This window comes from Zophobas morio, unplaced genomic scaffold (genome assembly GCF_036711695.1).
Source record: "Zophobas morio isolate AGI-343-1 ecotype UQ-CSIRO unplaced genomic scaffold, CSIRO_AGI_Zmor_V1 ptg000030l, whole genome shotgun sequence".
NCBI lineage: Eukaryota > Metazoa > Arthropoda > Insecta > Coleoptera > Tenebrionidae > Zophobas > Zophobas morio.
In genome coordinates, this window is record NW_026972135.1 from 9015308 (window position 1) to 9037402 (window position 22095).

At 35.8% G+C, this 22095-nt stretch overlaps 1 protein-coding gene and 2 pseudogenes across 3 annotated transcripts; all 3 read right to left on the reverse strand.

Moving 5' to 3' along the window:
- Positions 1-136: 136 nt before the first annotated feature.
- Positions 137-2409, reverse strand: LOC135138938 (carboxylic ester hydrolase-like; annotated as a pseudogene).
- Positions 2410-2795: 386 nt separating this feature from the next.
- On the reverse strand, positions 2796-15301 carry LOC135138942 (carboxylic ester hydrolase-like). Of its 3 annotated transcripts, none has more exons than XM_064068988.1 (10): positions 15187-15258; positions 4758-4892; positions 4576-4707; positions 4373-4523; positions 4134-4319; positions 3874-4079; positions 3640-3820; positions 3413-3585; positions 3096-3367; positions 2796-3045 (listed from the first exon to the last, which is right to left on the reverse strand). In XM_064068988.1, exons 1-10 carry the CDS (start codon positions 15238-15240, stop codon positions 2853-2855), a joined length of 1683 nt encoding a protein of 560 aa, XP_063925058.1. In that variant the 5' UTR covers positions 15241-15258; the 3' UTR covers positions 2796-2852. The 3 variants fall into 3 exon arrangements, with proteins under 3 accessions (XP_063925058.1, XP_063925057.1, XP_063925059.1); XM_064068987.1 differs by lacking the exon at positions 15187-15258 and adding an exon at positions 4948-5054; XM_064068989.1 differs by lacking the exons at positions 2796-3045; positions 3096-3367; positions 3413-3585; ... (4 more) ...; positions 4576-4707; positions 4758-4892 and adding exons at positions 13044-13291; positions 13342-13613; positions 13659-13831; ... (4 more) ...; positions 14822-14953; positions 15004-15138 and having other exon boundaries at positions 15187-15301.
- On the reverse strand, positions 10408-12700 carry LOC135138937 (carboxylic ester hydrolase-like; annotated as a pseudogene).
- Positions 15302-22095: the final 6794 nt, after the last annotated feature.

Here is a 22095-nt window from a genome sequence, read left to right on the forward strand (position 1 = left end):
TTGTTATCCACTCTGAATGGAGAGGCAATCGATTGTTCTCGTTGGTTGCAAGGAAGTTTTGATCTACTTAGTTTAAACTGGTTGTTCTAAAAGATATTTTTTAAAAGTGGGTCTTAAAAGGTTTTGAGAGAAAGTATTTAATTCATTGTTCTGCAGATTTTTTCTTTGTATTTTCTTTATTTATCTTAAAATAGATATTTAGCAAAGGTAACCAAACAAAATTTTCGCTTTGTAATTAGTAGGTGTCGAAATCATCATAGCCCAAGCTATTGTAAAGTTCGACCCAAGCACCATAAGTGGCTTCTTTAGGATGATTTTTAATTTCTAAGTTTTCATTAATATCAACATAGTAAAAATCTCCATCATCTGTTGAAACTGCAGGCCATATAATATTTTGCAGTAATTCTGAAGCTTCTGGAGTTGGGTTTCTAAAACATACAGTTTCCAAATATCTAGCGTCGCAAGGATTTATCTTACCGATATTTAGCAAAATCGGTCCACAATTTGATAAGACGCTGTCTCGTCACTCTATCAGCTTCTGGGAAATTATTACCATTACACCCATCGCCACTGCAGAACAAATAATTCACATCTTCGCCATGTCCTACACTCTCAGCACCATCATAGTGTGTGTTTCCACCGCCCATTTGACCATCGTAGGAGAAGATGTAGAAGTAGGTTTCCGCTACTTTGGAGAAAAGTTCAGCGTGTTTTATAACCGATCTGGTCATGGCAGTATCACTGGAAAACTTCAAACAAAGAATAACCTGTTAATGTTTTTATGGTGTCCACTCACTCTCACAGCGTCACCCAAATGATTTGCTAATGGTTCACCACCGGTGTATAAATCTCGAATTGCGCTACCCATGTGGGTGCGTTGATTTTGGTCCGTAAGTTCCATATCATTGGGTACAAGCCAACCTAGGTTTTGGTCATACGCCGCCATTCTGTTTTGTAGGGCTTGCGCATCTAAAACGAATGAAATCAGTGCCACTAGTGAAAAATATTGAAGCCTACCTTGATCGAAAGGAAGGTCTTCTTCAGATGTAACTCCAATCATAATAGGTACTTGGAGAACACTACCCGCTTGTAACAAACCGTACATTTTTCTAGTGAGAAAAGCATCCGGGTTTTTCACTTCCACAATCGGTGCCCAGTAAAAACCTTGAGTAATTTCAAAATCTTCCCACCCGTTGTTTGCCGATTCCTACAAGGTTTCCGGTTTAGCTTCAAGATCAGGTACTATGTTTGGAATGTGTTACCCAACAGCGATATTGTTCAGCCGCTGAGTCTAAAGTTCTAGCATCAACCGTTAGTAGGTAATCTAGAAGAGCTTGCGAATCGTCACTTTCTGCGAAAGAAGAGTTCAAGAAAGCAGCAGTAGCGAAAGAGATTTGTCGGGCTCTTCTTTGATAAGCCCATGGACTCAAAAAACTACCACTTTCTAAAATAGCCGCTTGGAATAGTCCTAAAACGTGGATACTGTGTGAACATGAATTTAAGTAATGACGGAATCACCATTTGAGTCTTGGTTAAGAAGTTGGTAGGCGCAAGAAGCCGACCCTGCGCTTTGCCCAAAAATGGTGATTTAATTGGGATCGCCTCCGAAAAGGTGTATGTTGTTGTGGGCCCACTGGATTGCGAATCGCTGGTCTTTAAGGCCGCTGTTTCCGGGAATTACTTAATCTTCAGTCGAGACAAACCCTAAACAATTTATTCGAACAAGTTTAACGAGGAGTTACACAAGAGAAATAAATTGATTACCAAAGAATCCTAACCGGTAGTTGATAGTGATTAGAATAACCCCATTGTTTATAAAAAGATCAGGTCCCAATCCGACAGAACTACCATCGACGAAACCTCCACCATGAATGAAGAACATTACAGGTAAACTACCGCTACTCCCTTCACTGGGAAGCTGTTAAAATATAATTGAATGCAGAAGTAGATGAATTGTTGGCACTTACTTCTGGTGTATATATGTTTATGAAAAGGCAATCTTCTGATTCATTGTCGTTGTTACTAGATGGAAAGCAAGTTGTGGAAATATTTTTTGTATCTAGAACACCTTTCCAGTTGGCAACAGGTTGTGGTGCCTGGAAACAATTAATTTTTTATTTAAAACAACACAGTTTTCTTACCTTGAATCGTAATTCTCCAACTGGTGGAGCCGCATATGGTACTCCCTCGAAAATGTAGTATGATATATTTTCGGCAGTTGCAGCCTCGCGTCCACTTATTTGCCCATTGGGGAGTTCCACCATGGGATCACCTAACTACAAAATATTATTTGAGACGCTACATTTTTTTGTACTTGAAAATTACCGAGCAAATTATTTGAAAAATAAAAATTGCAATACTCAGCGTTTTGGAAAGGATTCTGGTTGTTACCATGTTCCTAAGCACAGTACTTACTGATACATACTATAAATAACTATTCAATAAGTTGATTTGTATTAGATGAGTGTTTTAATTTGTTATCTTTTAGAAATTCAGTTTTTTCTTGATTATGAAAAGAAACTTTATCATTGGGTTTATCACTTATTGTGAAAGTTTGATGTGTCTTTGCATCAGATATCAAATGTTTTTCTTCTTTGGAAACGCCACTTGTTTCTTGAGTTGTGATGTATCAATACCATTATTTAGGTATAGGTTTTCGTATTTTTCCTGCGATATTCTTGGAATTAAAGACTGACAACCCGTCCCATATGATTCCTCTAATTATGAATATATGGGGAGATCAGGAAAATGCCTAAAAAAATGAAGGGCTATCGATAATAAATTAAACTCTGGAATAAAAATGCTCCAGTTTATTTAAACTGTATCAAACAAAAAAGGCCAAATCACATTTTTTAATAGGTGTCAAAATCATTGTAATCCAAGCTATCGTACAGTTCAGTCCATCTACTGTAAGTGTCTTCTTTGGGATGATTTTTGATTTCCAGATTTTCATCAATGTCTAGATAGTAAAAATCGCTACCATCTGCGGACACCAGAGGCCATGTAATATTCTGTAGTAACTCTGACGGTTCTGGGGTTGGGTTTCTACAAAACACCATTAAAAACATTTATCATCAAAACATCGTTATTGGTACCGATATTTGGCGAAGTCCGTCCAAATTTTAATAAGACGTTGTCTTGTAACTTCGTCGGCTTCTGGGTACTGGCTACCATCGCACCCATTACCAGTACAGAACAAGTAAGGTATTTCTGCATTATGACCTACGCTTTCAGCTCCATCGTAATGTGCGTAGTTACCACCTATCTGACCACTATAGGAAAACACATAGAAGTAAGTTTCTGCCACTTGAGAAAACAATTCGGCGTGTTTGATAATTGATCTAGTGAAAGACGTATCACTGGAATACTTAAAGGAAAAATTATTGGAATCAGTAACTACGCAGGTACTCACTCTAACGCCATCACCCAAATGCTCCGCCAATGGTTCGCCACCAGTGTACAAATCGCGAATCAACCCACCCATTTCAGTACGTTTCGTCTCGTCAAAAATGGCCATATCGTTAGGAACAATCCAAGCTAGATTTTCATCATAAACTGACATGGTATCAAGCAATGTGTTCGCGTCTGTTAGAAACAAAAGTCATTTAAACCATCAAACAATATTATTAATGCACAAACTTCCATTAAAAGCCAAGCCTTCTTCAGACGTAAATCCAATAAGGATGGGTACTCGGACAACGTTCCCTGCTTGTATCAACCCATACATTTTCCTTGTAAGAAAAGCGTCTGGATTTTTCACTTCAACGACTGGCGCCCAGTAGAAACCTTGCGAGATCTCGATATCTTCAGGTCCATATTCCTATAAAAATGAGTTACAAGTGTTTGTGTATGTTTTATAGAAGCACTATCTACATAATTGTGGTATTGTTCGGCAGCACTGTCTATATCTCTAGCATCTAGTGTAAGCAGGTAATCTAACAAAGCTTGCGAATCGGTACTGTTTTCAAAACTAGGTTCCAAAAAGGAAGCGGTTTTGAAAGCAATTGCTTTGGATCTCCTTTGGAAAGCCCATGGGCTCAATGAACTGCCACTTTCCAAAATAGCTGCCTGAAATAGTCCTGTGAACAATATTATTAGTAAGACATACTACATTTAAGAATAAAATAGGGCACCATTTGAGTCCTGGTTAAGGAGCTGATAGGCACATGAGGCCGAGCCTGCACTTTGACCGAAAATAGTAACCATATCAGGATTGCCCCCAAAGAGATGTATATTGTCGTGAACCCACTGGATAGCAAATCGTTGATCTTTAAGGCCAAAATTGCCGGGAATTACTTCATCCTGTGTTGAAATAAAACCTAAATATTTGTATTAGATAATCAATATTCTATAGTGCGAGTTAACTCGTTACCAAAAATCCCCAGTCTGTAGTTAATAGACGCTATTACAACCCCGTTGTTGATAAAAAGATCAGGAGATATACCGCCACTACCGCCGACGAAACCTCCACCATGTATATATAGCATCACCGGCAAAGAAACATCATTGTCTTCACTTGGTAGCTATCAATATTAATTTTTAAGTAACAAATTAACGTTTAGGATTCTTTCTTACCTCCGGAGTAAATACGTTAATATAAAGACAGTCTTCGGATTCGTTGTCATTGTTGCTAGATACCTGGAAACACGTTTTAGAATACTTTTTCGTCTCTAGAGCGCCATCCCAGTCCGCAGCTGGCTGAGGTGCCTGTAATTTAAATTGTCGTAAAGGTGAAGATAAATTCTTACTTATTGTACTTTGAAACGAAGGTCTCCGACTGGTGGAGCAGCATATGGTATACCCAGAAAAGCATATAACGCGTTGTTTTCTAGGGTTGTGGTCTGAAATCCACTTATCTGACCATTTGGAAGTTGGACGGTTGGGTCTCCTAACTATAATTTTGTTTAAAGTACTTAAATAATTGTACAAATTATGAGAAAATCTTACCAGATAACCTGTTTGAAGCACCAAAATAGCACCAGCAAGTGTCGTAGAAAACATTGTTTTCGTTACTAACGAACTTGTCACAATGAGTGATAATAAATACAAATAGATTATGTTCCTGAAAGCTTTCCACCACTTGAAAATATCAATAAGGTTTAGAATTTTATCTGACTTTAATCGAGATTGAAGCAAACAATAATCATGATTGTTGAGTAGATCTCATACATTGAGAAAACAATGAAATCGTTAAAAAGAACGGAAGAAAACGAAAATACTTTTTTGGAACGTTGCCGGGCTGAAGAACAAAGAAGAAAATTTTTGGGAGTCTGTGGCGAATTTTGATATCGCAGGCTTACTAGAAACATGGAGAGAAGTAAAAAAGCGGAAAAAGGTGAAAGAGAAAATGTCCAGAGAATTTTATTCTATATGTCAGGGGGTAGAACAAGAAAAGAAGAAAGGAGGAGCTACAGGGGAAATATTACATATACACTTTGGAACGGTGTATAGTAAGGACATGACAACCAGTGGCGGCTGGTGGGTCAAAATTTCGGGTCGGCCAAATATTTTGAGTGTACACTTTGGTGTTATAATATTTTCGTAATGTATGGCCGCTACTCGTTAACCACTGACATTTTACGTGCCAGGATGTACAAAACACCTCAAATGTTTCGACCTCGACTTGTTAAAAAAATTTTTATAGGAAATTGACAATGTCAGTTTGATTCCAAATACTATTAATCCTTGATTCTACTTGTTCTGCTTTATCATTAATTGAGAACCACCGAAAAAATTATTTTTACTGGGTTCCGCGTCGACCGGCGGCTATACGGCTTGCCGACCCCGGACATCCACAATTAAATAATAATAATTAAATAATGACATGCAGTTAAAAAATATAAAAAAAATAATAATAAAAGTACCAACTGTTAACTATCTTCATTTACATTTAATTTTTTTTAAATGTATATGGCAAATTATCAAATAAATTAATTGAATAATTATTGAATTAAACTTAAAATGATTTAAAACCTTTTAAATTCATTTCTGAAATATCTGAAAACGCTGAGATGCAAAAAATACAGAAAAAGCGCATTTATGTTGTAGTTAAGTTATGTACGAACAATAAAATTTTAGATAATTTAATGTAATTTTTTTCGTTTATTATTCATACACAGAAAGATGTACATATTAAATCGACAATTATTATTTAAAAAAAAATAGTATGCACTGAAGAACATCGAAGCCGTTATTGTTTTGTAATTTTGTTAGCTATCTCAAATATTAAGCGTTTTAAAAACTAAATTCACATTGCTGGGTACGGCGAAGAAGGATCTCGCCGGACCTGGCGCAACATACGTTCCGCCAGGTCTTTGTCTACTACAGTGCAGTAGACAAAGAGAACGATGAAACCGTAAGCTGCTACGAAGTCGAAACATCGAGCATTATGTATTCCTGGATACGGCGTGCCGAAATCTCGCCGGGAAAGAGTGTTTATCAGCATTTAAAATTAGCAACAAATCCTTTATTTTATACCTACAATATAATAAAATATATTTTTTAGTATATATGTTCTATCCTAACGTACATTCAAACTGTATTTCTTTTTTATTTTCTAATTTCAACGCTTACTAAGTATTTTAAAACGACTGGTACGGCGTGGCCGACCCTGCCGACCCTGACCAGTCGCCCCTGATGACAACAATCAAAGAAAAAGTAAAGGATGAAATAAAAATAATCATTGCAACTGTGTAACTGAAGGCGAAGATTCCAATGTAAGAACAGAAGCAAAAGAAAGGAAATAGGTAATACAAAGGGTGATGGGAAAAAAATCCAAAGTTAAATAACAAAATAAGGAAGAAAGCAATTGTTGGAATTAGTTGAAAACAGAGAATGGGAAACTGAAAATAATACGACGCCAGTAATCTATCTATTGAGTGGAGTGTGTTACATATATTTAACATGCCAATTTAGATTTTTTAAGTTTTAAAATAATTGATAATATTAAGAGTGACGCCAAGCGATACGACCGTGTCTTCCGGCTCGCGAGTGTTTGTCGCTAAAATCTGGTGTTTTTGGTCTTTATAATTTGTTCTTTTGGCTCGAACATTCCTATCTGTGCAAAAGGTGCCTTCTGGCTAATTAACAGGTTGTTGCACACTACGTAAGTGTCTTATTTATCTGATTCAAATTATATTAATTCACGAGTCGTGGTTCAGACTGCTTATCTCGTACGTTTTTCTGGCTACCGTTTTTCTTTTTTTTCTGTCGATTCACGTGAGACAGCGATATGCCGAACTGTTTTAATTGCTAAGCACCATTCGGTAACTGTAAAACGCTGCTAGCTTGTGACGGATGCACAGGTTCGATCCACATGTCCTGTGCCGGTTTAAACGAAGATGATCTAAAAAGAATATCTCGGAATAAAGCGAGATCCCTAAAAATATTCTGCAAGCAATGCAATAGCGTTGATTTACGTTCGCTATTACTAAAATTGGTCAGTAGAGTAGAGTCAATCGAAAATAAACTAGATCACCACCAAGAAAAAAATTACGATGAAATGATTGAGGATGCAAGTATTGAGGCAGTTAAACGAATGAAAAGAGCGAAAAATGTAATAATTTATGGGATTCCTGAGACAACAGGATCTATTGCAAATCGCAAAGAACACGACCTTAAAGAGGCATCTAATATACTTGCCAAATTATCAACCGGTATGGAAGATTTCAGAATCACTTGTTTTCGTTCGGGCAAAGCATCACCAGAAAAAAAAAGACCACTGAGGGTCATTTTTCCAAATGAAGAAACAGCGCTCTTAGTTCTTAAACACAAAAAAAATCTGGATAGCATTAATTTCAAAGATATCAAAATATTCGACGACAAAACACCCCGTCAATTAAAGTACCTGCATTCACTACGCGCTACGTTACAAAACCGCCTCGAAAATGGAGAAGTGGGCCTAACTATAAAATTCATCAAAAAGAAGCCAACAATCGTTAACATCACAAAAAACTATGAGAACAAGTTCTCGAGTGGAAGATGATATACACTAATATAAATTCAATATTTCCTAAGTTAAACGAATTTACCGCATTTATACAACTTAATAAACCGAAAATAATAATGTTGGTTGTCTTTAAACATTCCCGATTCTATCATATCCTTAAAAGGGTACTCGCTATATCGCAAAGATCGCGACAATGGCAGAGGGGGCGGGATTTGCATCTTTGTTGATGAAGAAATATCTACAACTTTTCAAATTTCAATAATTTCTTTTGACACGCCCACTGGATGTGAATCATTAGCTGTAAATTTTCTCTCTTCCAAATTCAGTTTGTCAATTTGCTGCATTTACAGACCTTTTTTTGTACCAATACCCGACATGGATTTTTCTCTATTCAATAGCATAAAAAATTTTTCACTCTCCAACAAAAATGTAATAATTGCTGGTGACTTCAACATGTATTATCTATCCTGGCCTCTACAACCTCATTCACCCTACAACGAAATTATTCTCGATTCAATACACGAAGGAAATTTAACTCAACCAGTAACAGAACCAACAAGAATTCATCAAAATCAAACTCCCTCACAAACTCATCTAATTTTTGCAAATGACCCCGATTTGCTTACTAAAATAGAATACCTCCCCCCTTTTGGCAAATCGGACCATCTTGTTATATCGTCAAACCTTCAAATTTATGTTAACCCAACAAAGAAGTTGGTCAAAAAAATTAAACACACAAACTATGGAAACGTTAGACGGGATCTTGCCAATTTTAACTGGAATTCAATGTTTTAAACTGCAAACACTTGCGAAATGTGGGAAGTATTTCAATCTAAACTATCGGCCTCTGTCAACAACCATACATATGTTAAAGAAATTAAACTAATTCCTAACAAACCATGGATTGACAATCAATCGTCTACTTCAGTTAATCAAACATAAACGTCAACTTTGGGCTCGTTATAAAAACAATTCGTCAGAAGATAGGTATCGTGAACATAGAATATTCTCAAATCATGTCACTACAGAATTGAAAAAAGCAAGGCAACTCTTCGAAAACAACTTAACAGAGACGGAGTCTCCGAAAAAGTTTTACAAATATATTAGATCAATGTTTTCAGCAAAAGTGGGAATTCCTTTACTACGAAAACCTGACGGTTCACTTTGTACGTCTAACCAATAAACGGCCGATATTCTTGCGGACGAATTTTACCACAACTATAGTAAAGAAACGTTTGGCCCCTTTATTCAATCATCTATACATCACAAAAACTTTTTGTCAACCATATCTATTACCGAAGAAAACATAAAAGCAACTCTAGAGGAAATAGCTAGAAGGAAAAGTGCCCCAGGGCCCGAAAATATCACATGCCAACTGATTGCCGCATGTTTAGACGAAATTGTATACCCCATATACTTAATCGCCAAATCCTCTTTTGAAGAAAGTATTTTACCCCCTCAGTGGTTAACTGTAAATGTGACACCTATCTACAAAAAAGGCGATAAGTTCTCTCCCAAAAATTATCGACAAATAAGCTTAACATGTATTATCTGTAAAGTTTTGGAAACAATTATATTTAAACAGATGTTAACCGTTTTGTTAAACGAAAAAATTTGTCATCGAGCGAACAAGATGTTATATTAAAATTTGATCAACAAGGCCTTCCAACTTATTTCGACGAATTCAGCTAAGAAGATCTACACAACTTATATTCAACCCATTTTAGAATTCGGCGGACCGATCTGGAATTGTGATCGTATAAGCGATAGGAACCGCTTAGAGCTTACTCTACGTCGAGCAACCAGACTACCATATGGAAATATCAGGCCACTATTTGAAGAGAGACTCAGAGCATGGAATTTAACCACTTTCGCACAAAGAAAACAGAGAGGAGACATTATCATGACATTCAAGATTTTCACTGGTCGTTTTCCCATCCAGGCAGCTGACTTTTTCCAAGTAAACCAAGACACACGATTTCGAGGTCACTCCCTAAAGCTTAAAAAACAAAACTTTAAAACTACGGTCCGCCAAAACTTCCTGTTAAACAGAGTATTCCAGATTTGGAACAATCTTCCCGAACAAGTCATCAACGTCAGTCCACTAACATTTTTAAGAACCGATACGACCAACACGCAAATTTACACTTATGAAATTTATTAGCTTCAGAAGTTACCTTTCTTTAAATTTAATTTGTATTTTTATGTAGGCTTAAATTTTGAATTTTGTTTTCTTTATTATTAAAAAGACCAATTATATTATGTTAACTCTGCAGACTAATAGATTAGTCTCAGTCTGCACTATGTATGTAATAATAATAATAATAATAATAATTGAGATTATAGATGTTTCACAAATTTCTGCAGGATTTTCGGTTGCATATTCTTTATTTATTTTAGAATAGAGATTTAGCTAAAATCACATTACAAACTAACATCAAATATAATGTATTTGTCTATACAATGTTGAAAGTTAACCAAACAAAATTTTAGGAACACACTTTGTAACTAGTAGGTATCGAAATCATCATAGCCCAAGCTATTGTAAAGTTCAACCCAAGCATCATAAGTAGCTTCTTTCGGATGATTTTTAATTTCTAAGTTTTCATTAATATCAACATAGTAAAAATCTCCATTATCTGTTGAGACTGCAGGCCATATAATATTTTGTGGTAATTCTGATGCTTCTGGAGTTGGGTTTCTAAAACATACAGTTTGCATATATCTAGCGTCACAAGGATTTATCTTACCGATATTTAGCAAAATCGGTCCACAATTTGATAAGACGCTGTCTCGTCACTCTATCAGCTTCTGGGAAATTATTACCATTACATCCATCGCCACTGCAGAACAAATAACCCAATTCTTCGCTATGTCCTACACTCTCAGCACCATCATAGTGTATGTTTCCACCGCCCATTTGACCATCGTAAGAAAACGTGTAGAAGTAAGTTTCCGCTACTTTGGAGAAAAGTTCAGCGTGTTTTATGACCGATCTAGTGAAGGAAGTATCACTGGAATACTGCAAAGAAAGATTAACCTGTATATGTTATTATGCTGTCCACTCACTCTAACAGCGTCACCCAAATGATTTGCTAATGGTTCACCTCCGGTGTATAAATCTCGAATTGCGCTACCCATTTGGGTGCGTTGATTTTGGTCCGTAATTTCCAAATCATTGGGTACAAACCAACCTAGGTTTTGGTCATATGCCGCCATTCTGTTTTGAAGACCTTGCGCATCTAAAACGAACGAAATCAGTACCACCGGCGAAAAATTTTGAAAACTACCTTGGTCGAAAAGTAGACCTTCTTCAGATGTTACTCCAACCAAAATAGGTACTTGGAGAACACTACCGGCTTGTAACAAACCATACATTTTTCTAGTGAGAAAAGCATCCGGGTTTTTCACTTCCACGATCGGTGCCCAGTAAAAACCTTGAGAAATTTCAAGATCTTCCCACCGTTGTTTGCCCATTCCTAAAAGTTTTCCCGTTGAGTTTCAAGATCAGGTACTATGATTGGAACGTGTTACCCAAGTGCGATATTGTTCAGCCGCTGAGTCTAAAGTTCTAGCATCAACCGTTAGTAGGTAATCTAGAAGAGCTTGCGAATCGTCACTGTCGGCGAAAGAGGAGTTCAAGAAAGCAGCAGTAGCGAAAGAGATTTGTCGGGCTCTCTTTGATAAGCCCATGGACTCAAAAAACTACCACTTTCTAAAATTGCCGCTTGGAATAGTCCTAAAACGTGGATACTAAATATGTGAACATGAATTTAAGTAATAAAGGAATCACCATTTGAGTCTTGGTTCAGAAGTTGATAGCCACAAGAAGCCGACCCTGCGCTTTGCCCAAAAATGGTGATTTGATTGGGATCGCCTCCGAAAAGGTGTATGTTGCCGTGGGCTCACTGGATTGCGAATCGCTGGTCTTTAAGACCGGTGTTTCCGGGAATTACTTCATCTTCAGTCGAGACAAACCCTAAACAGTTTTATTAAACAAGTTTAACGAGGAGTTGTACAATAGAAATAAATTGAATACCAAAGAATCCTAACCGGTAGTTGATAGTGATTAGAATAACCCCATTGTTTATAAACAGATCAGGTCCCAATCCGACAGCACTACCATCGAGGAAACCTCCACCATGAATGAAGAACATTACAGGTAAAGTACCACTGCTGCCTTCACTGGGAAGCTGTTCAAATAAATTTGAAATGTGAAAGTATGTGGATTTTTGCACTTACTTCTGGTGTATATATGTTTATGAAAAGGCAATCTTCTGATTCATTGTCGTTGTACTAGATGTTTGAAAGCAAGTTGTGGAAATATTTTTTGTATCTAGAACACCTTCCCAGGTGGCGACAGGTTGTGGTGCCTGGAACCAATTAATTTTTTATTTAAAATAACGTAGCTTTTTTACCTTGAATCGTAATTCTCCAACTGGTGGAGCCGCATATGGTACTCCCTCGAAAATGTAGTATGGTATATTTTCGGCGGTTGCAGCCTCGCGTCCACTTATTTGCCCATTGGGGAGTTCCACCATGGGATCACCTAACTACCAAATATTTTTTGAAACGCTACATTTTTTTATACTTGAAAATTACCGAACAACTTATTTGAAAAATAAAAATTGCAGTACTCAGCGTTTTGGAAAGCATTCTGGTTGTTACTATGTTACTAAGCACAGTACTTACTCACACATACTATAAATAACTTAATAATAAGTTGATTTGTATTAGATGAGTGTTTTAATTTGTTATCTGTGTGCAGCGCTTGCGAGGCAAGTTTAGAAATTCAATTTTTTCTTGATTAGGAAAAGATACTTTATCATTGGGTTTATCACTATTGTGACAGTTTGATGTGTCTTTGCATCAGATATCCAATGTTTTTCTTCTTTGGAAACGCCACTTGTTTCTTGAGTTGTGATGTATCAATACCATTGTTTAGGTATAGGTTTTCGTATTTTTCCTGCGATATTCTTGGAATTAAAGACTGACGACCCGTCTTATATGATTCCTCTAATTATGAATATATGGGGAGATCAGGAAAATGCCTAAAAAATGAAGGGCTATTGATAATAAATTAAACTCTGGAATGAAAATGCTCTAGTTTATTTAAACTGTATCAAACAAAAAAGGCCAAATCACATTTTTTAATAGGTGTCAAAATCATTGTAATCCAAGCTATCGTATAGTTCAGTCCATCTACTGTAAGTATCTTCTTTGGGATGATTTTTGATTTCCAGATTTTCGTCAATGTCTAGATAGTAAAAATCGCTACCATCTGCGGACACCAGAGGCCATGTAATATTCTGTAGTAACTCTGACGGTTCTGGGGTTGGGTTTCTGCAAAACACCATTAAAAACATTTATCATTAAAACATCGTTATTGGTACCGATATTTGGCGAAGTCCGTCCAAATTTTAATAAGACGTTGTCTTGTAACTACGTCGGCTTCTGGGTACTGGCTACCATCGCACCCATTACCAGTACAGAACAAGTAAGGTATTTCTGCATTATGACCTACGCTTTCAGCTCCATCGTAATGTGCGTAGTTACCACCTATCTGACCACTATAGGAAAACACATAGAAGTAAGTTTCTGCCACTTGAGAAAACAATTCGGCGTGTTTGATAATTGATCTAGTGAAAGACGTATCACTGGAATACTTAAAGGAAAAATTATTGGAATCAGTAACTACGCAGGTACTCACTCTAACGCCATCACCCAAATGCTCCGCCAATGGTTCGCCACCAGTGTACAAATCGCGAATCAACCCACCCATTTCAGTGCGTTGCGTTTCGTCAAAAATCGCCATATCGTTAGGTACAATCCAAGCTAGATTTTCATCGTAAGCTGACATTGTATAGAGCAATGCGTTTGCGTCTGTTAGAAACAAGGCTCATAAACACCATCAAACAATATTATTAGTGCACAAACCCCCATTAAAAGCCAAGCCTTCTTCAGACGTAAATCCAATAAGGATGGGTACTCGGACAACGTTCCCTGCTTGTATCAACCCATACATTTTCCTTGTAAGAAAAGCGTCTGGATTTTTCACTTCAACGACTGGCGCCCAGTAGAAACCTTGCGAGATCTCGATATCTTCAGGTCCATATTCCTATAAAAATGAGTTACAAGTGTTTGTGTATGTTTTATAGAAGCACTATCTACATAATTGTGGTATTGTTCGGCAGCACTGTCTATATCTCTAGCATCTAGTGTAAGCAGGTAATCTAACAAAGCTTGCGAATCGGTACTGTTTTCAAAACTAGGTTCCAAAAAGGAAGCGGTTTTGAAAGCAATTGCTTTGGATCTCCTTTGGAAAGCCCATGGGCTCAATGAACTGCCACTTTCCAAAATAGCTGCCTGAAATAGTCCTGTGAACAATATTATTAGTAAGACATACTACATTTAAGAATAAAATAGGGCACCATTTGAGTCCTGGTTAAGGAGCTGATAGGCACATGAGGCCGAGCCTGCACTTTGACCGAAAATAGTAACCATATCAGGATTGCCCCCAAAGAGATGTATATTCTCGTGAACCCACTGGATAGCAAATCGTTGATCTTTAAGGCCAAAATTGCCGGGAATTACTTCATCCTGTGTTGAAATAAAACCTAAATGTTTGTATTAGATGATCAGTTTTCTATAGTGCGAGATAAATCGTTACCAAAAATCCCCAGTCTGTAGTTAATGGAGGCTATTACAACTCCGTTATTGATGAAAAGATCAGGATATATACCGCCATTACCGCCGCCGAAACCTCCACCATGTATGTATAGCATCACCGGCAAGGAAACATCATTGTCTTCACTTGGTAGCTATCAACATTAATTTTTTAATAACAACGAAAGGTTTAGGGTTCTTTCTTACTTCCGGAGTAAATACGTTAATATAAAGACAGTCTTCAGATTCGTTGTCATTGTTCCTAGATATCTGGAAACACGTTTTAGAATACTTTTTCGTCTCTAGAACGCCATCCCAGTCCGCAGCTGGTTGAGGTGCCTGCAATTTAAATTTTTATAGAACTGACCATAAATTCTTACTTATTTTACTTTAAAACGAAGTTCTCCGATTGGTGGGGCAGCGTATGGTATTCCCAGAAAACCGTACACCGTTTTGTTTTCTAGGGTTGTGGTCTGAAATCCACTTATCTGGCCATTTGGAAGCTGGACGATTGGGTCTCCTAACTATACAATTTTTTTACAGTAATTGGACAAATTGTGAATAAACCTTACCAGGTAACCTATTTGAAGCACCAAAATAGCACCACCAAGTGTCGTAGAGAACATTGTTTCCGTTACTAGTGAACTTGACACAATGTGCGGTCATATATATACAAATAGATTAGGTTTTTGGAAGCTTTCCAGCACTTGAAAATATCACCAAAGTTAAGGTTTAGGATTTTATCTTATTTTAATCTAAATTGAAACAAACAATAATCATGATTATTGACCAGATTTCAAACATTAAGAAAACAATGAAATCGTTAAAGAGAACGGGAAGAAAGCGAAAATCCTTTTTTGAACATAGAAGAAAATTTTTATTAATATGTAGCGAATTTTGATATCATAGTCTTGCTAGAAACAATGGGAGAAATAAAACAGCGGAAAAAGACGAAAGAGAAGATGACAAGAAAATTTAGTTCTACATGTCAGGGGGCAGAAAGAGAAGAAAAGAAAGGAGGTGCTAAAGAGGAAATAATGATAATAAAATTATTATTAATAATAATAATAATATTAATCATTTATTTCCAACAGGCAAATTACACCCAATTACTGGAAACAATGAAATACTTAATTCTAACAAGGAATGTAGGCATAAACTTAAAATTAAACTTATTTAACCAGAAAAAAAAATGTAGAGAGAAAAAGAAACAAGGGAAAGTAAAAAAGAAAAAGTTATTTCTCAAAAACCGTAATAACAATTTCCGAAATTCTGTAAATGGATTCAAAATAAATATCACATACACTGTTTAAGCTATTAAATAAATCCATCATCAGCGCTATCGGTGACTTAACTAAAACATTAGTTTTTTTAGGTGCAGAATAAAAAGTACGTGAGTTCCTTGCGCACATGCAAGGCACTAAAAAACTAAGTTTATCTAAAAGATAAATGCAGTCTATTCGGTAGTTGACAAGATTGTAAAGGAAGCGAATAACACTTATAGCATGTCTGGTATTTAAGGTTGTTAAGTTAAATCTTGCCAAAAGAAGCGAATGATCAAGACCAATAGGGGGATAAACACCATCAGCAACATAAGAAATGAATTTAAGAAATTTCCTTTGCAACGATTCAATGTGATCTTTATGAATATTGTATATAGGGTACCATATCAATGCACAGTATTCCAGCCTGGATCTAATCAATGATGCATAAAGGAGTAGCAGAACAGATGCATCGGTGAAATCTTTGCAATTCCTATAAATGAAACCATAAGTTTTGTAAGCCACGCCCAAAGTATCAGAAATGTGATCCTTGAAATAGAATTTTTAATCAAATAGAACACCGAGGTCCTTGATTGAATCAACACGATTTATAAACTCTCCATTTAACGAATAATCATGTAGTAATAATTTAGATTTTCTCGAGAAAGTCATTACATATCATTTGGATACGTTAAGGGTTAAGCGATTTTGTGCACACCAGTTTGAGATGATGTCAAGAAAATTTTGCAAAGTGAGAGAGTCACCAGGAGCACGTATTTCAAGGTAAAGTTTCATATCATCGGCGAATAACAATTTACCACAAGAGATATCATCAACTATATCATTGATGAATATGCGAAATAAAAGTGGGCCTAAGTTTGACCCTTGGGGTATCCCAGAGGTTGGAGAAAAGCTTGACGAGTAAAAGTTACAGTACCTATCTGACAAATTGTACTCTGTTGAGTAAATAAGATTCGAGCAGTGATAATAAGGACTGAGTGAAGCCGCACGACTGTAATTTGTTAAGAAGAATGTAATAGTCAATTTGATCAAAAGCTTTTTGAGAACACCTATATTTACTTTCCGCAGCGAAAAGAACTCCACCGCCCCTTGAAACATGCGTCAACTGTTGATTCCTATCCTTTCTAAAGACAACAAAGTTATCAGGAAAAACTTCACTATTCTGAATTTCGTCGCTTAACCAGGTTTCACTTAAAGCTATAAAATTATAATTGCACATATATTTATATTGTTATAAAAATAGTTAACTTATGAGCGCAAACCTTGGACATTTTGGTAAAAACAATTGAGAGGAGTAGTGGAACTGGGTGGCGCTTTCAGTTTAAACGTATAATTTTAGGAGTGCCATTGTAATATCGAATTTTTAGATTAGATTCGCCTCTCTGTCTTAAGTTGATTATATAATTCTGATTGCTTCGGTGTCCTATCAAAAGAAATATTGACGTTTTTGAACCGCAGATTGTTTTTGAGATTTTTAGAACTCCGGACTACACTGAAAACGTCAGATTCGTTCTTAAAAAACACCTTAATGGGTCGATTGCGAGATTCATTAAATCTACCCATTCTACCTACACTGAAATTTTCGAAATCGACATCGGGGTTGGTAATGTTCAAAACATTTTTAACTAGAAGATTATCATTTTCCTTTCTTATCTCGTCAGAAGAATTATTGGACTGCTCAGGTAAATTAAATATAACAATATTTTTGGCACGTTTCTGGCGTTCCAATACTTCTTGGACAACTTCTTCCAGTACAGGTGTGGACTGACATTGTTGTGATGGCTGGGTGAGTTTGACGTTAATGTCATCAAGTTGGGACTGAAACTCAGTTTTAAGTTGGTTAATTGAAGATGACAACTCATGCTGAAGAGATGTAATAGGTGTTCTGAGATCTTTAAGGCAAGACATATTGTTATTGCACTGATTGCATACAATCTTTATGGATTTGGACTTAGATCTCGTCATTGTTGCGTCCTTTTCAGAGATACCAATGCATGACAGTGGGTTATAAACACAGGGAAGTAAATGATTGCAAAATTCTATGTGAACAAAAACATGTCTTTGCAGCCAAAATTACTTTTTTGAGAACATATTTACAGTTTCTAAATTCTTGTGAAAATTTGACTTTCGTGTATTTGGATGAAACATGGATCTATCAAAATGGTTGGTCCATTCGTCGCCGGGTGCACGATACTGATCTAAAAAGCAATCCCACCAAAATTAAAAGTGAAGGTTGACTATTCTCCACGCCGGTTGTTCAATGGGGTTCTTGGATGGTGGTAACAATTTTTTAAATTCAAAAAATAACGATAGAAACTATCATAAAACGATGGACGGGACAATTTTTCAAAATTGGTTGGTTAGTCAGCTCATTCCTGCTTTGGCAAAGTCGAACCAAAAATGTGTGGTGGTTTTAGACAATGCACCGTATCATTCGGTTCAGTTGGAAAAACCACCCACTTTTTCTAGTAAAATATGTGAAATGCAGGAATGGCTCTTTAAACATAGTGTTGAATTTGACAAAAAAATTTCGAAGGAACAGTTGTGGGATTTGATTAAACCCTTCAGAAACAATAGAAAAAAAAAATATTTGGTAGGCGAGACATTAAGAGAAAGTGGCCATGAAGTTCTTCGATTACCTCCGTACCATTGTCAATATAATGCGACGTGGGGATTTTGTAAGGAATATTACAACAAGCATATAAATTCTCAACCTCCATTAAAAAATAGGGTGGATAATCTATGGCTTGAGGCGCTTTCTAAATTTACTCCAAGCATGTGGCAAAATTTTTGTAAACATTGTGAAAAACTTATTTTGGCAGATTGGGAAAAAAATATGGGAAATTTTTCGTACCAGTCTATACCTCCTTTCATTATTTCGCTAGGTGAATCTGATTCAGAATCTGAATTTGAAAATGACGGTGATGATACAGATTTTCATAGCGACATAATCGAGGGGTTAACCGCAGAGGAAATCAATTGTACACGCTAAGGAAATCAAAGGAAATCACAGGAAATCACAAGAAATCACAGGAAATCACAAGAAATCAAAGGAAATCAAAGGAAATCAAAAGGAAATCAAGAGGAAATTAATGAGAAATTAACGAGAAATCAACAAGAAAACAAAGGAAATCCAAAATCATCATAGCAAATCCAGTTAAAATAGATATTTTCTAGAACTAATAAACGTAACATCTACGACATAAGTCATAGCATTCATCGTAAGAAAGAAAATATCAATTTAATCTTAAAAGTGGAGATTAAATAACCTTTTAAGGGCATAATGATAGAAAATTCCAGTATAATATCATTAACTGACAGCATGATATTTCAGCTTGACAAATTTTATAGTTGTAGTTAATGAAGTGCAGTTCCGATGAAAAATGATACATTATATTGCTTTACACCTACAAACCAAATTTATAATTTCACTCCAAATTAGTTTTTAAAAATTGAGTTTGTGACATGAGGTATCAAATTCAATAAGTTCAGGTCGTGCAAAAATCTTACTGATGATATGTTCTTGCCTTGGAAGTTTAGCTCTCAAACTTGTGAGAGTATGTTTAGAAGCCTTAGATCAATGACCTCAACTTTTAGCACAATTGTTAATTTTGGTATAAGAGATATGTTGCATCGAAATGACAGACTGCAAACTATAAACAACATTAAAAACGATTTGGATAAAAAATTCGTTTTTCCTAGAGAAATCAGGAAAAAAAGTTTAATCATGAAGAGAGATTTTGTGAAAAATGATGACTTATAGGAAACATTTCAGATAAAGATGTACAAAGCACGTAGAATCAGCTTTATGGGATTGTCTGCGTGACACTGAAGATTTAAGAATGAAAGTGATAGATTTCAACTATGTATTTTTGCCTTCGTGTAAAGACAATGAATGCAATGACGAAGTTGAAGATGAAATGTTTAGCGAAGAACAGTGCGATCACAATGAAAATTACAACAATTCTCAAATAGCCATGAAACGTAACTGTTTTCAAAGTTTGGAAAACGATCCAGTTGACCAAGAATACCAAGATGAAGATTTACTGAATGATCTTTGCACAATTTCGTACGAATCTAAGAAATTTGACAGAGACATACACGTTAGAAGTTTTGATATTGACGATATTTTTGTTGAGAAAGGTGATTTAGTCAGAATACGCTTAGATAATACAACAAAATTTATAAAAGACTCTTCACTTTGCTGGATGTTAGACAATGAAAAGGATCGCGTCAGTGTGGATCGTCTCAAAAGATTTATTCAAAATAAGAAATGTAATAGTAGTAGAGTTAACTCAGAAACAGATACCTGCTTTCAACATAAAGATGCCTCTCAAATTCAAAAACCAGTCCAAATTGGAAAACAAAAAAGACGCTATAATATATCAAGTGACTCATCTGATTTAGAGAACCCAAGTAGTATCGAATATGATGACAGCACGGACACCGAAAGTTTGAAAGTTTGAATTCTTCCAATTATTCTGATGATTTGAATCCTCGTTTGAATCTCAAGGCTGAAAATAGTAAGACTGATCGTTCTAAACCAAACTTAAATACATATAGACGATTATATTTAGTACAATTAACAACTCAAAAACAAAACAAAAAATGTTACATTGGTAAAGTGTTATCACTTAACCCAATTTTTTGTGATTTTTTGAAAAGGAATCCAAAAATTCCGGATGCTTTTATGTTTCCGAACATTAAACATCAGGGGGAGATCCAAGAAAATGAATATATAATGAAACTACCTCCACCTCAGGTACTCAGAACAGGCAGTTTAGTTTTTGAAAAAAAAATTATTGAAAAAATATTTGAGTTAATTCTAGTTGTTTTTAAGTGATGTGATTAAAATTTGTGATAATGTAACCTCAACCTGGGTCGAGATTTGTACAAGTATATATCGTAGAGAATACTAAAGTAAGAAACTGTGCAAAATTCTAGGTGCCCATGAACACTTTTAAAGGGGAAAATTACCTCTGAAAATTTATCAAGTGGGGTTATCCACTCCAGACATTTTTAATTTCAAAATTAAAATAGACCATAAGGTTTTCTGACTGAATGTGCAAAAAATCTATATTTACATATGTCCACTTTTAGAACAAACATTTGACCCAAGAAAGTGTAAAATTCGAACGTATACTTACTCTATTGGTTTAGACATCTAAAACCTCGATTTTAGAGTAGCGTTTTTTTTTTTAGTAAAATCAGATTTTTCTTCTTAAACATTTCAGTTTGTTGCTTAGCAGCACAATAGATTGTATTTATTTATTTTTTTCGTCTAAAGGGAAAGCACTTCAGCTTACCTAGTCACCGTACGTTAGTAAACACTTGGAAAAAAAAGGTTTAAATTCAACATCATTATCGGCAAAACAAAAAAGTCAAGTTAACAAAAAGTTATCAATCGCCCTGTAGTACACTATGTAAACAAATTTTGAGGAAATCAAACGGAAATCATAGGAAATCAAGAGGAAATCACAGGAAATCATAGGAAATCAGGAGGAAATCACAGGAAATCAAAGGAAATCACAGGAAATCAAAGGAAATCACAGGAAATTAAAGGAAATCAGAGGAAATCAAAAGAAATCGGGGGAAATCAGCAGGAAATCATTGTCAAAAGGAAATCAATTATACACTTGATGGTCGGCGGTTTACCCCTCGGACATAATGGAAATGGGAGTGAATTTTAGCTTGTCGGGGGGTGATATTTTTACGCATCTTTCGTTCTAAATTTACCAAGGTAGTATGTGAAAAACGACCTGACGTACAACAAAATAAGTATAATTTTAGTTGGATCATCCACGTTGCTACTTTGCACCAAATTTTAAGAATTTTTATTTTTTTTTTTTGTAACTCTTCATGGACCTGGAGAAGGCGTATCGTAACGTTCTTATTAATAAGCGTTTGGTAGTACTTAGTAAAAGCAAAAAAAGAGCACTTACGTAAGCATTAATAATAGCTGTATAGATAAATCATGCAATTTAAGGCCGGAAAAATATGTCAGAAGAGCTAAACCCATCAAAGCACTAGAGCAAGGTTGTTCTCTTTTACCAACCATTTTAGTAATCTTAGAAAAGTGAAAAAAGTAGTTGGAAGATATAAAAATAGGCTGTTCACAAAGGTCGAAATTTTCATTTCTAAGAAGAGTGGGCAAACACAACGAACTGATGATTGAGAATTAAAGATAAGATGCTAAAT

What these genes read in the sequence shown, in the direction of transcription:
- LOC135138942 (XM_064068988.1), bottom strand. Translation starts at nt 15,240, where the DNA reads ATGTTCTCTACGACACTTGGTGGTGCTATTTTGGTGCTTCAAATAGGT. An exon ending in CCTTAACCAGGACTCAAATG is followed by an intron (nt 4,080 to 4,133) that starts GTGCCCTATTTT and finishes TATTGTTCACAG; the next exon opens with GACTATTTCAGGCAGCTATT. An exon ending in AGGCTTGGCTTTTAATGGAA is followed by an intron (nt 3,586 to 3,639) that starts GTTTGTGCATTA and finishes TGTTTCTAACAG; the next exon opens with ACGCGAACACATTGCTTGAT.